The sequence below is a fragment of the Neospora caninum genome, chromosome X (assembly GCF_000208865.1).
Source record: "Neospora caninum Liverpool complete genome, chromosome X".
Taxonomy (NCBI): Eukaryota; Apicomplexa; class Conoidasida; order Eucoccidiorida; family Sarcocystidae; genus Neospora; species Neospora caninum.
In genome coordinates, this window is record NC_018396.1 from 3,412,023 (window position 1) to 3,424,198 (window position 12,176).

Consider the following 12,176-nt stretch of genomic DNA (forward strand, 5'->3'; position numbering starts at 1 on the left):
CGGTTCGCGTTTTTCCCGGAGAGGCGTTTCCATCACGATGGTAACAGGGTACAGATGCAGCGACGGGTCACCCTTCCATGTAGAGGAACAGAGAAGCGAGCGCGATTTCCCTTCCTTCCCAAGAAAAGGAACTTCCCGCGTCACAGCACAAGGCAGAGGGTGTTGCGCCAGCAGCACAGCGAACTACCGCATCCCACTCTGGCGCCGATCCCGAACAGAGAACCTGATTTCACTAGACCGTGGAAGGCTCTTAAAACAGAGGCAGACGGCGTTCTCCTTTGCCGACACAGAAGCGCTACATTCGGCCGAAATTCGAACGACAGCTGTATTTCCAAAACTGCTTACGAAGAGTCGAGGAGCGGCGAATCGATCGAAGCCCCTTGTCTGTTGACACGGTGAAACAAAGTGGGGAAAACGCACAAGAGAAATATACGCAGCCGAGTTTCGTTCACATCTGGTCATGTTCCAGTGCCTCCTGGCTTTCACTCTCCCACGTTCTCTGAGCCCGTTTCTCGTTTCGCCACCTTTTCCCACTTCCTCATTCGCGTGCGCCTGGTCGCCACCGCGGCGGTTGAAAAAAACTTAAATGTCTTGAGCGCCGGCAGAGGACGCATGCGAACGCCCACTCCTCTGTTGTCCCTTTCTCCGTCTCTTCGCCTGGGTTCGCTTCTGCTTACGCGGGAGACACAGGGTCCACGACAGCGCCTTTATCGCTCTTCCCCTCGCCCGTTTCATCTGTCCGTCCTTCGCCAGTCCACACACGCCTAACCCGAGCTCTGTGTCTCGCCGCTGATCCTCCGCCACCGTGTCTCCACTTGGGCGCGGAACAAAGAACACGGCGAAGCTGCTGGCTGTGCCACTGCCTCCTTGCGAGCTTTGAGCCGCGAAACCAAGTCCGTGCCCGCCAAGGCATGCGCCCCTGTAATGCCTGGCCGTGTCAGCCTCGCCGTCCGGAACCTCTCCAATTCTTTGGAAAAGTTGCGTTTGCCTGGCACACTGCGCGCTCGCTGGGCCAGCGCCTCCACGTGGCGAGGAAACCGGCGGGCTGACTCCGCCGGCGCGGCATGCGAACGCGACTGGAGAGGAGCGGAAGAGAGGCGGTCAAGGTCAGAAGGAAGATACGCGGCGCCGCATTTTACCGTGCCGCTTGTCGGCGGGTGTCGAGACACCAGAGAGGCGGCGTGGCCTGGAAGAGTCCCAGGTGTCGAGAAGCGCCGAATTCCATCCGGGAAGGCCTCGTACCTTCGAATCGGGTTACAGGGCGGAGTCGGAAACTGACGAAGAGCAGACGGGGAAGGAAACCGCGCACTGAACGGTGAGGATCCCAACAGGAGAGACGGACGGAGACGTGTGGCGTGGGGTGGAGACGGCTGCTTACCTTCTTCGCTGGCCTCGGCGGTCCGGCGAGTCAAGCGAAAGGCAATCCGTGGGTTGTCGAACAGACTTGGAGAGCTCAAACGAAGAGGGAAGGAGTCGAGGCGCGCACCCCGCGCTGGGTCTGAGGCCGAGAGAGATCGCGAGGCAGGGCTGCGTTGCGACGCCTGGGCGAAAAGGAGCTTGGCCTGCACGAACCGGATGCGGTCGACTGCCTCGTTGGGGAGACGCTCACAAGCCGGGGTCGGCGAGGAAGAAGACGGCTCCAGAGGAGACGCCAGCGACCGGCGCGTCTCCAGAGGAGAGAAGGAGGGGGAACATGGGGCGACAGCAGGCTGGTCGGTCTCCGGACTGGAAGGGAGAGAAGCCTTCGAGTTGGGAAGGAGCGCTGGGTTTCCGGGCGACGAGAAAACTTGGAGAGACGCAGCAAGGGGAGAGAAGAATGGCGACTCCACAGAGTGCTGAGAAGGAGGAGTCTCGCCTGCTCGCAGCTGACTGGTGACCCGAGAAGGCAGCCCGGGGGGAAAGTCTCGTGGATGCCGGCGGGCGCGTGCCGGAGGGAACGCGACTTCGCCATCTCGGCTGGCCTGCGCGTCGGGCTCCCCCCTCCTGTCGACTCTGTTCGCGTTTCGTGGCCGAGTCGTCGCTGTGGGCAGACCGGCGAAACTGGTGGAAGAACGAGGCGAAGAGGAGGAGACCAGTTCCGACCCCGGTGGCAAACGCGAACCGGGAGAGAAGTCTTCTGACTCCTGGGCAAGAGAAGAGAGAGCGGAGGAAGGAACGGGTGTAAGAGGCATTGGAGGACGGAAGCCGGACGCGTGCGACGCTGGAGAGGAGGACGCAGCGCGAGCAGAGCCACGCGCGGACCGCGAAAGCTGGCGGAAAGAAGTGCATGCAGAAGGCGCCGTCGATGCACTGTGGCCTTTGGCGCATGCGGGCCCTGTCGCCCGTCGCTCTTGTGGACTTTCGGCCGCCCTCTCGCGCAACGTGGTCGGAGCAGCCGAACGAGAAAGGATGTCGTCCGACAGGCTCGCAAAGAAAGGAAATCCTACTCTCGCTCTTTTCGAGTCCCCCCGGCCGCCCGCGCCTTCCCGTTCTCGTGAATACTCCCGCCCAGCGTCTTTCGTCGGGAGGAAGGAAGAGACCGTTGCCGCGTGCCTCAGCAAAAGCTCGGGGAGGTCTAAGAGCGGCGCGAGGGAAGGCCTCTTCAGTCCTGCTCCGGCCCCCGGTCCTGCTGTGTCGCGCGTCTCTTTGGACACCTGTTTGGATCTGAGCCGACGATCCTGGTCTTCGATCTCTCCACCGTGGTGTCGGACATTGCGCGTGCGCGCGTCCGCCTGCGCGGCTTCTCTGGCGGCGCCCGCTTCGTGTGGCGAACCTTCCAGTGAGACGTTCAGGGGCGCGTAAGCCTCGCCGGGAGGGGTACACTTCGGCGGGTCAGTTCCGGAGTTCAGGTGGCCCGAGAGAAACTGCTTTCCAGAATCCTCTAAATCCAACACAAACGCCTGCAGGGACGCCCTCACCACGTTTCCTCCCCCTTGCGCGGGCGCGTCTTTCGCCTGTCCTCCCGCTTCGTCTAGCTCTGGTGCTCTGCTGTCTCTCCAGTCCGCCTGCTCCAGATCGTTTTCGCCCTCAAACAGGTTCGAGGACCGCCGGCTTCCACGGGGCTTCGTGGAGACAGGCGAGAGAGCGGCGGAGCACAACGTGGGCATCTCCGTCTCCCCGCCTCCGTCTTGCGCTTCGCGTGTAAGGCCTTCGCCTTCGACACGCATCCCCGCCGCCCCCGCCGCCGGGTTCCCCGCAGAGAGAGAAGAGAGAGACGCGGCGCTTTCGCCTGTTGCCTGGATGCCACAGGTTCTAGTCTCCGGCTGCGAACGGGTTTGGACTTCTGTAGGGCTCTCATCTCTTGTTTCCTCTTCCCAAACACAAAAGTCAGACCCGAACCAGAGAGGCGGCATGGCTGCGCGTGGAGAGTCGCCTCGGACTCTCTCCTTCCTCCGGCGCTCGCGACGTCCGGCCTCTGTGTCGCCTGGCGCCTGGCTGTGGGGTCGGCCTTGGCCGTCATCGCCAGAGTTGGACAGCCGTTGTATGGCCCTTTTCGGTGCATCAACGGGGCATGCACACGCATTGGTGCTCGAGAGCCCGTTGTGCTCGGCCAGGCTGTCCCCGCCGTTTCTCTCTGGGGGGGCGTCGCGGCACGTGGAAGCTTCGGAAACGTCTGCAGTCTCCTCTTTAGTCCCTTTCTTCGTTTCCTCTGTTCCGGCGTCGCTTTCGTCTCCCACCAGGTTCTCGCTCCCCGCAGTCAGAGGCCGGGAGCTACCTTCAGGCTTCGACACACAGACAGCATCGGGCAGACGCTCTCTCTCAGAGCCGAAGGCATCAGAGGCTGAAGTAGCGGCGGAGAAGGCGCAACCAGAGGAGGGGAGAGAGGAAGAGAAAGAAGAGGAAGAAGAGAAAGCGGAACAAGAGGACGAAGACGCAGCAGACAAGGAAGGGGACGAGGAAGAGAAAGAAGAAGAGGAAGAAGGAAACAAGGAACCAGAGGAGGAAGAAGAGGAAGAGAAAGAAGAGGAAAAAGAGGAAGAGGGAGACGAGGAGTTGGTCAAAGGAGGCCTGGACGCTGACTCGGTTAGGTGCTGGCGTGCATCCGACGAGGGAACAGAAGCGGCCGAGGGAGAAGCAAGAGCGGTCTGGTAGATTGCTCCTTCGGACGGTTGAGGAGAAAACTCCATCGCGAACGTAAATTCAGAGCCTGCCGGCGAGGCCAGGGCGTCCGTGTTGGGTGGTTTCTGGTCCTCTCGCAGAGACTTGTCAGAGGCGGCGGAAGAAGCCTTTTCGTGGAGGCTGGGCGCGCGACACAGGTGTCGTCTTTTCTCGCCCTTCGTGTCTTGCGCGACGTCTGGCCAAGACGACAGGATACCGCCTAGCTTTCCAAAACGACCGTTTCGCGTCTTCGAGGGCTGTTGCCAAGTGTCCCCTTCCTTCGTTTCTTCACTCGCCTCTCCGTCCTTCCTCGCTTGCGCTCCCTGCCTTGCCATCTTGGCCAGCAGACCTTCGCGTAGCCCCTCGCGTTTCTCTCCTAGCTCCGTCCCTGCTGTCCAGTCGGCGCATGTGCAGAGAGCCGTGAATGCGGGGGAGCGCGGCGTCGTCGGCGCCCCGTCTTGCTCGCATGCTTCCCTCCTCTCTGCACGTCTCCCTTCCGGCCCTTCCGAGTCGCTCATACTCACTCCTGCGCTCCGAGCTCTAGACTTCCCACTTTCGCCTCCCCCCCCTGAGGCCTCCATCTGCCTTTCCGCTCCAGCGGCTCTACCGGCGGAGCTGACGCTGCCTTCGCCGCCCGGCGACGCCGCAGCCTCCTCCATTTCGCGCTCCTCGGTGCGCGGCGGACCAGACCAAGACGAGGAAGGCGAGCACGGGACGGAAGCAAAACCTGACGACGAAAAGTGGAAGGCTGTGTCCGAAGCTTCTCTCTGGACCTTCGTCTGTGCCTGCTCGGCAGTATCCTCACTCTCGCGCAGCTTCTTCGCTGCCTCTCTCCCCTCGGCTCCATGCTCAACGTAGCGGGTAACCTCATCCTCGTTCGCGGTCTTGTCGAAAACGCTCCCGCCTTTCTTCTGTCTTTCCTCGCAGCCTGCGGTGCTCTCCTTTTCCCGGAGACGAAGTTCCAGGGAAGACGTCCTAGCTGCGTTGTCTCCGCGTTGTGCGTCTTCTTCGCTGCAGTCAGGCGATCCACACGAAGGACTACGGCGCCGCGCACTCGGCCAGCTTGGCGCGCCCACAGAGAAGGCGTGGCAATCCGCACCGAACGAGGAAGCGCGCGATCCAGGAAAGGCACAATGAGGAGGCCGAGAGAGCGTCTCTTCCACTCCGCCTTCCTCTTCGGTTTCTGCCCGGCCCTCGTCTCGAAGTCGCGCCTGGGCAGCATGTAGACAGCCGGCCCGAATGGACGCAGCCGACCTGCCTGTGCTCCGTGGACACGACACGGAAGAATCGGATGGGAGGTCTTCGGAAGCGACGGGAGTCAGGGGGTCGGATCCTCGGAAAACGCTAAAGAGGCGAGAAAGAAGCGACAGGAACACGGAGACAGGCACGGAGGACACACAGAGCGCCGAATGCAAAACCGAACTGGGAAACAAGGGAGGAAACGAGGAACCAAATACTGCATTGGAGAAAGGAGATTTGTAAGCACTATAGCACCCCAGAAGTGCATTTTTCTGCAGAGTCGTACATCTCCGAGGAAGGCAGCGGAAAGCCCCATACGCCCCTGCAGATGACTATGTGCGTGGACAGACACGTGAGCCTGCAGGCAGTCGCCAGCAGGTTCAGGTTCACGAGGGAGCTTCATCACACTCGTCTGTGTCACTACCTGTTCACCTTAACGGGTTTACCTCTGCCGACTTGCACAGCTGCTCACAAGTTCGGGGGCGCGACTACAGGCAGCCGCCCGAATGGAGATGTGTGCGCGTGTGTGCGCTTCAGAGAGTATCGAGTTGTAAACCGCGTTCAGTCGCCCGTTATGGAGGACCCAAGACGAGACAGTTCGTGCTTTTTCTTGCGCACCTCTCCAACCGTTTCATTGTTTCTCCGTTGGTCTGGTGAAGCAGCCAGAGGTCTTCGGCCGTCGCCGCGTCGAGGCTGCCGGAGTCCGCCTCGCTCGTATCCGCTTCGGGGTCTCTCAGGCCGCCTCTCTCTCTCTCCTGTCTGGTCAAAAGCTCGGATCTTTCCTCTTCCGCCGCCTCCTCTGCTCCCTGTATTTCCGCCTCTCCGTACGCCAGGTGCACTTTCTTTGCCGGCGTGTTCCTGAAGGCGCGAAGCATGTCTCGTAGTTTCGTGGACGCCGGACAGCTTCGTCTGCTGCGTCTGTCGTCCCGCGCGTCCGCCTCTCGCACGGGTTCTCCTTCGCAGCCTCCTTCGTCTCCTTCGCCGTCTTCTCCTTCCCCTCCCCGGTCGTCCTTCGGGCTGTCCGCAAAGGATCCTTGGACGAAAGCGCTGTGAAAGGGAGTTGCTCCGAGTCGGCTAGTTCCCTGCTGACTGGCCGCGTCCAAGTGTTGACTCGCTGTCTCTGCGTTAGACTCCTCAGGCGCGAGGCCGAGAAGCGACGCTCTGGGCGCGCTTCGAAGGCTTCGCGGGCTTCGACGCTTTCGGCCTCCGGGGCAGGCTGTGTTCCAGCTTTTCCAAGACACGAAGGAAAAGAGAGCAGCAACCTCGTCCTTGTTGGGAAGCATCAGACGAATTTCCGCGGCGTTCGCAAGAAACGGAGACAGAGGCTCCGGCGTGGCCAGGCGCGAAGCGAGAACAGCCCCATCTTCAGTGCCTGCGCCTGCGGTCGACTTGGACAGGTCGACGCTGGTCTCCGCATTCTCTCGCTTGTGCGCAGTCCTCTCGCCCGTCAGAGCGGAAACAGAAGAAGAAAAGGAAGAAGACGATGGTGAAGAAGAGGAAGATGAGGATGATGAAGATGAGGAAGACGGTGATGGCGAAGAAGCGGAAGAAGAAGATGATGGAGAAGTAGAGGAAGACGAAGATGGTGAATAAGAAGGGGGAGCAGAGGAAGGACGCGTGGTGCGCTGAAAATTGTGAGCATTTGTGTGTTCTCGTGGTTTGTTCGGGCGCTCTCCTTTTCCGGATTCCCGTGGATCTGGTGGGTGTCCTGTGTTGACCGTTTCTTGGCTCTTTTCTCCCCTCTCTTTCTTCTCTGCCGGAGCCGTTTGTCGGTCTTCCTTCGGGTCGTTCGCCTCGCCCTCCTCGGGGCGCGGACGCCCCGCCTCTGAGGCTTCAGCCGCAACGGCAGAGGCGGCAACACCGACAGGGCGGCCAGCAGGCACGAGCGAAGAGGGAGAAACCGAGTGCTCTTCGCAGCTCCCACCCGGCCCGCTCGTTGGGTCGGCACTCGGAGCGATCGTCGCAGCTGTCGTAAGATCCTGAAATGGATAACAAGACGAAGAAGAGGACGAGGAAGAAGAGGCAGCGAAAGAAGAGGAGGACGAAAAAGAAGAAAAAGAAGAAGAGGAAGAAAAAGAAGAAGCCGAGGAGAGGGAGGCAGATTCGGATACTCCCGAGATTCGCCGGCACAGCTGCGACGTGGCTTCGAGTTCCTCGGCGATGAAGGAGAGCGCGATGGCCTTCGTGTCCCCCGACGGCAACGAGGACGAAAAAGAAGGGATCGAAGGTGAAAGAGGAGACGGGAAGACGCCTGGTCCAGACGATCTCGATCGGACCACGGATGGGTAGGCCGGTCGACTACCTTCATCACCGAGATCGCGTAGAAGATCCTCCAGAGACGAAGGCAACCTCTGAACCAAAGAGGCCGAGGTGTCCAACTTTGACTTCGATCTCTCCAAAAGCTGCTCGACGCGAGCTGTCGGATCCGTGCGAGCTCTCTCAGCTGCTGCCTCCGCGATCGCGTGCCCGATGTCGGCCGCCGTCTCCCACTCCCGCGTCGTGTTCTCGCTGTTCGTCGCGGTTCCCGCTTCCACCTGCAAGTGCTTCCTTCCAGCGTTTGCCTCTAAGAAAGGCGCACCGGAGGAAGAGAGAAGAGAATCGAGGAGAACCCGAGGCAACCCTGCCTGCGCCAGGATGTCGCGAACGAAGTCGGAAGAGGAGACCGGCTTCGAGGGCGCGGTGGAAGGACGTGCGTCAGCCGACTCAAGCGTCTCAGGCGAGAACCGACCCGCGAGCGGTGGGAAGAACTGCGTGGTCGGCGGGGGAGCGTCGGCGTCTTTATCGAGCGATTTCAGGATCCCCCCGAGATCTGTTGAAGAAAGCAGCAGCCGGGGACTCGCCATGGAATGTTGCACAGCGATCGGGTAGGCGATCAAGCGATGCGTGCCGGGCGAGGCGTCTGAAAGAGACACAGGGAGAGAACAACAGTCAGGCTGGTTCTTCCATTCCTACACGAATAAGGAAGCAGGAGAAACAAGGAGACAATGCGAATACACACGAGACATTGCATGTGAGCGTCTTTGCCTATTGAAGTGAAGGCAGAAAAAACGCCCCAGACACACGCTGCCTGCGATTTCCCGTCCCGCACAGAAAACCACCCCCTGGAAGCCGCGTCTCAACGCGTGAAAGGCTGAGACGTTGACAGCGGCCAGCACGACTTCTTCTTCGTGCTCTCTGCGGTCTTGGAATCTGTGCGTTTCTGGCGCCTCCGTGTCTGTGTCTGTCTCTTGGTCTTCTTTGTGACGCGGTTCCTCTCTCAGCTGACACCCTTCCTTTCTCTGCTAACACCCTGCCGGTTGCCCGGCCTTATGTGGACCGCCGCTCACCTTTCCGGGGCGCCTTCGAACCGCGTTTTTCCTTTTTCTGCGCGCGGGATGCGTCCTGCTTCCCGTGCCGTCTTTCTGGATCTTTCTCCGTCCTCGCATGCGAGCCGGACCGACGCGGGCTACGGTCCGGCCTGTGTCTGTGGGAAGAGGTGCGAGAAGGGGAGGGTGAAGGCGAGAGACTTTCCGGCCGAGTTCTGCTCGTGTGCCGGTGAGGCGCGTGGCTTGGCGCCAACCGACCTCCGCTGGAAGACTTCCTTCCCTCTTGGCTGTGGCGGGGCTTTTCCTTCTCTCGGCGCAGCGCGTCTCGCCCTCCGTACGCGTCGCGGGAGACTCCACTTGCCGGCGCTGCGGGGCTCGGCAAAGCTGATGCTGAGACGGAACGGCGCGGCGAGCGCTTCTCCCTGGCAGACGAGGAGTCTTGCTTCTTCAGCGAGGCGTCGGGGAGGTGGAGTCGAGACGGCGATGGCGACGGCGAACGCGTTTTCCGATGCGAAGAGGGACTTCGCTTGGGGGCCGCCACCGGCGGATTCGCAGATGCACTCCGCTTAAGATCCTTTCGCGTCTCTCCAGAGTGCGTCACCCCCGCCTTCCTGTCACCTCGAGACAAAGAGGAACTGCTGCTCTTATGGGCCTTGTGCGGCTTGGGTGTCTTATCCGTGTTGTGTGTCTTCTCTCCCTGTCTGTCGAGACCCTGTTTGCTGCCGTGGGCTCGGTGGTGGCTTCGGGCGCTTTTTGCGCTCGCGTTCGAAGTTGCGCGACTCACACTCCTGCTGGGAGCGGGCGAGAGCGTCTTCGCCGCGTTCCCGCTCTTGTCTTTCTCGGTCTTCCCTCTATCTTTCTTGTCCAAACCCTTGGCTGCGGAGTGCTCTCTGTGAGGGCCTCGTGCGGAGCTCGCGGCCGATGGCACGCGGCTCACACTCACGCTAGGAAGAGGCGACAGCGCGTGCTTTCCACTTTTCTCTCCCTTCTCTTTCGTCGCCTTCTTCCCCTCGTTCTCGCCAACCTTCTCATTGGGCTGCGTGTCCCCGTGGCGCCGGCTAGCCTCGGGGGAGCGCCTGTGGGGACTTCTCGTGTTGCGCGCGGACGCGGCCCGAGAACTGAGGCTGGGGGGGGTTGGCGGAGGCGATGGCGACTTTTCCGGCTTCGCTTTCCGGTCTCTTGTCGTCTCTAGGGGCCGCCTAGAAGAGCCGCCACGGCGGGTTCGCGAACTGCGGGCCGAAGAGGCACGACTGAGACTTCTTGAAGGGAGGGGGGAGAGGCCGCGTGGGGTGTCTCTGCGGGAAGAGCGACGCCGGCGAGCGGGCGGTGTGCCGACAGCGGTCGTGTGGGAGTCTGATTGCCGCAGTGGCTTGGAGCCTTTCGAGGGAGGGATTTGCAGCAGCTGCGACGCCGGAGCTCTGGAACGCGTCCAGTCTGTTTCCTCGGAGGGGACGGCCGACCGCGCTTGGGAGCGAGAGGCGGCGCGAGAGAGCGAGGAAGCGCGGCTGCGGCCAGCGCGGCTCGGCGACGTCGGACGGGAAGGATTTGAGAACGCTGTCTGGACAGAACACGAAGAGGAAGGACAGGGAGACTTTGAAATGGACGACTGACGCGAAACGCTAGCGGATCCAGACGGTCTCGAGGACATGCGTGGAGACACGCGAGAAGGCGAGAGGTACCTCTCGCCCCTACCGTCGTCCCGGCGGCTCCTCGAACCGTCTCCTCGGCCTCTCTCCACGTTGCTTTCCGCCTCTCGCCTGCGTCGCGCCCTCGACGCGAGAACGGCCAGCAGGGCGGTCCGGGTCTCCCAGGCGGCTGCCAGTTGAGAGCGTTGTGCCGAGGTGAGTTTCAGAGCCCCCCCCCTCGACTCGCTGTTCACGTCGTCTCGGGATGTTGCCTCTTGGAGTCTGGCTTCGCTTCCGTGCAAACAACAGACCGGTGAAGAGCACGGGCGCTCAGAAGCTTCTTGCTGACTGCCTTTCACTTCGCCTTGGCCCGTGGAGAGACTCGAACAAGCGGCCGCAGTGTCCGTACCTGGCGGGAGGCATCTGGCCGCGCGTCCGGCCGAGCGTCTTCTCAGGTTCGCACACTGCGCTTCTTGGGCTCGACTCAGTCGCTCCACGATTTCAGCGACGCACTGAGCGCGTGAACTGTTCGAGGCGGTCAGGGAAACAGGCGTTGCCAGGCTGCTCTTGGTGGTTCCCAGTGAGAAGGGACAGCCCCCGTCCTCGCCCCTACCAGGCGATCCGCCGCGCGCTCGCTCCTGAATCGGTTGTCTGCCTAGGCAGCTGGAAGGGGACTGGGCGCGGGGGCTAGGCAGGTGACCACATGGGAGAGAAGACAACAAACGACGCGTTTGCCTCTCGGCTTCTTCATTGCGCTCCGATGCAACCTCACTCTCCCTCTCCCCAGGAAGGCGCGTCAGGCCGGCGAAGCGCGGCCGCGCGACCAGAAGCGCTTTTTGCTGAGTATCGATACGCTTCGCGCTTTGAAGAGACAGACGCGGAAGGCAGGTGAACGACCGAAGAAGCGTCTCCGTCCTCTTATCGTCTTCGCCCCGCTCTCGGGCGCTCCGTCGCTTCTCCGCAAACTCGACCTCGGCCTCAATGGCTTCTACCTCTGAGAGATGTGTACACCGGCTGGCTTCGAAGAACGGAGAGGTCGGAGACAAACGACCCGGCAGCCGGGTGCACGCGTCGCCGTTCTGACAGCCCCCGCAGTCTCGGAGACTGCCGGTGAGCGGGCCCTCGCGCTCTTCGGCCCGCTGGCATTGGTCCAGTCTCTGTCGCATTCTCTCGGCGGCAATTTCGCCTGAGACCCGAGCCGGAAGCCGCGGTTCGTCTCGCGAAACCGACAGGATAGACGGCGTCTCCAAACATTTCCTCTCGGAAGAGAAGGAGTCGGTTCGCGTGTCCAGGCACTCGCAGCGGGGGGGCGGGGCACCACAGCTGGGACCGCACCGCAGGCCGGCGCTCTGCTGAGAGGCACGGGAGAGATACCCTTCTTCTCTTCTCGACAGCGAAGACAGGAACGGGGGGTTCGAGGTGGATGAGGCACACGAGGGCGGAAGTGAAGAGGGGCCGGATTTCAAAGCCCGAAAAAGCGTCATCTCGGTTTCGGGCCGAAGGCACGGTGACTTGCGTCTCGAGTTCGAAGAAAGCGAATACGAAGAAGAGAAGCTCGGTTCACATGGAAGCTCGGAAAGAGAAGCACTGAAATCCTTCAAATTCGACTCACAGAACTCCCGAGAATACCCACCACGCAAGCTTTCCCGGAGAGTCGTCGAGGCGGTTGCCGATCGGGCACCGTTCTTCCTTCCTAGTGAAGGGGAGCGCCTCCCTAGCGATTCCGCGCCAACCCCGTTGCAAGACAGGGATGACGCCCCTCGCTCACAGCTCAGGCTTCTATGCACTCGTGCTGGGCCACAAGAAGCGATGGGCAGGTGTTCGGGTATACCGACAGCCCGTCTCACTGCCACGTCATCGACGCCGTCGCGAATGGGACATCCATGCGACAGAGGCAAATCTGCGGGACGCGAATCTTGGTTGCTTCTGC

The 12,176-nt window shown here is 61.6% G+C and overlaps 1 protein-coding gene across 1 annotated transcript; it reads right to left on the reverse strand.

Moving 5' to 3' along the window:
- Window positions 1-764: 764 nt before the first annotated feature.
- On the reverse strand, window positions 765-11,730 carry NCLIV_048760 (conserved hypothetical protein; the record flags this gene model as incomplete). Its single annotated transcript, XM_003884428.1, has 3 exons — window positions 765-5,421; window positions 5,935-8,215; window positions 8,880-11,730. 3 exons carry the CDS (start codon window positions 11,728-11,730, stop codon window positions 765-767), a joined length of 9,789 nt encoding a protein of 3,262 aa, XP_003884477.1.
- Window positions 11,731-12,176: the final 446 nt, after the last annotated feature.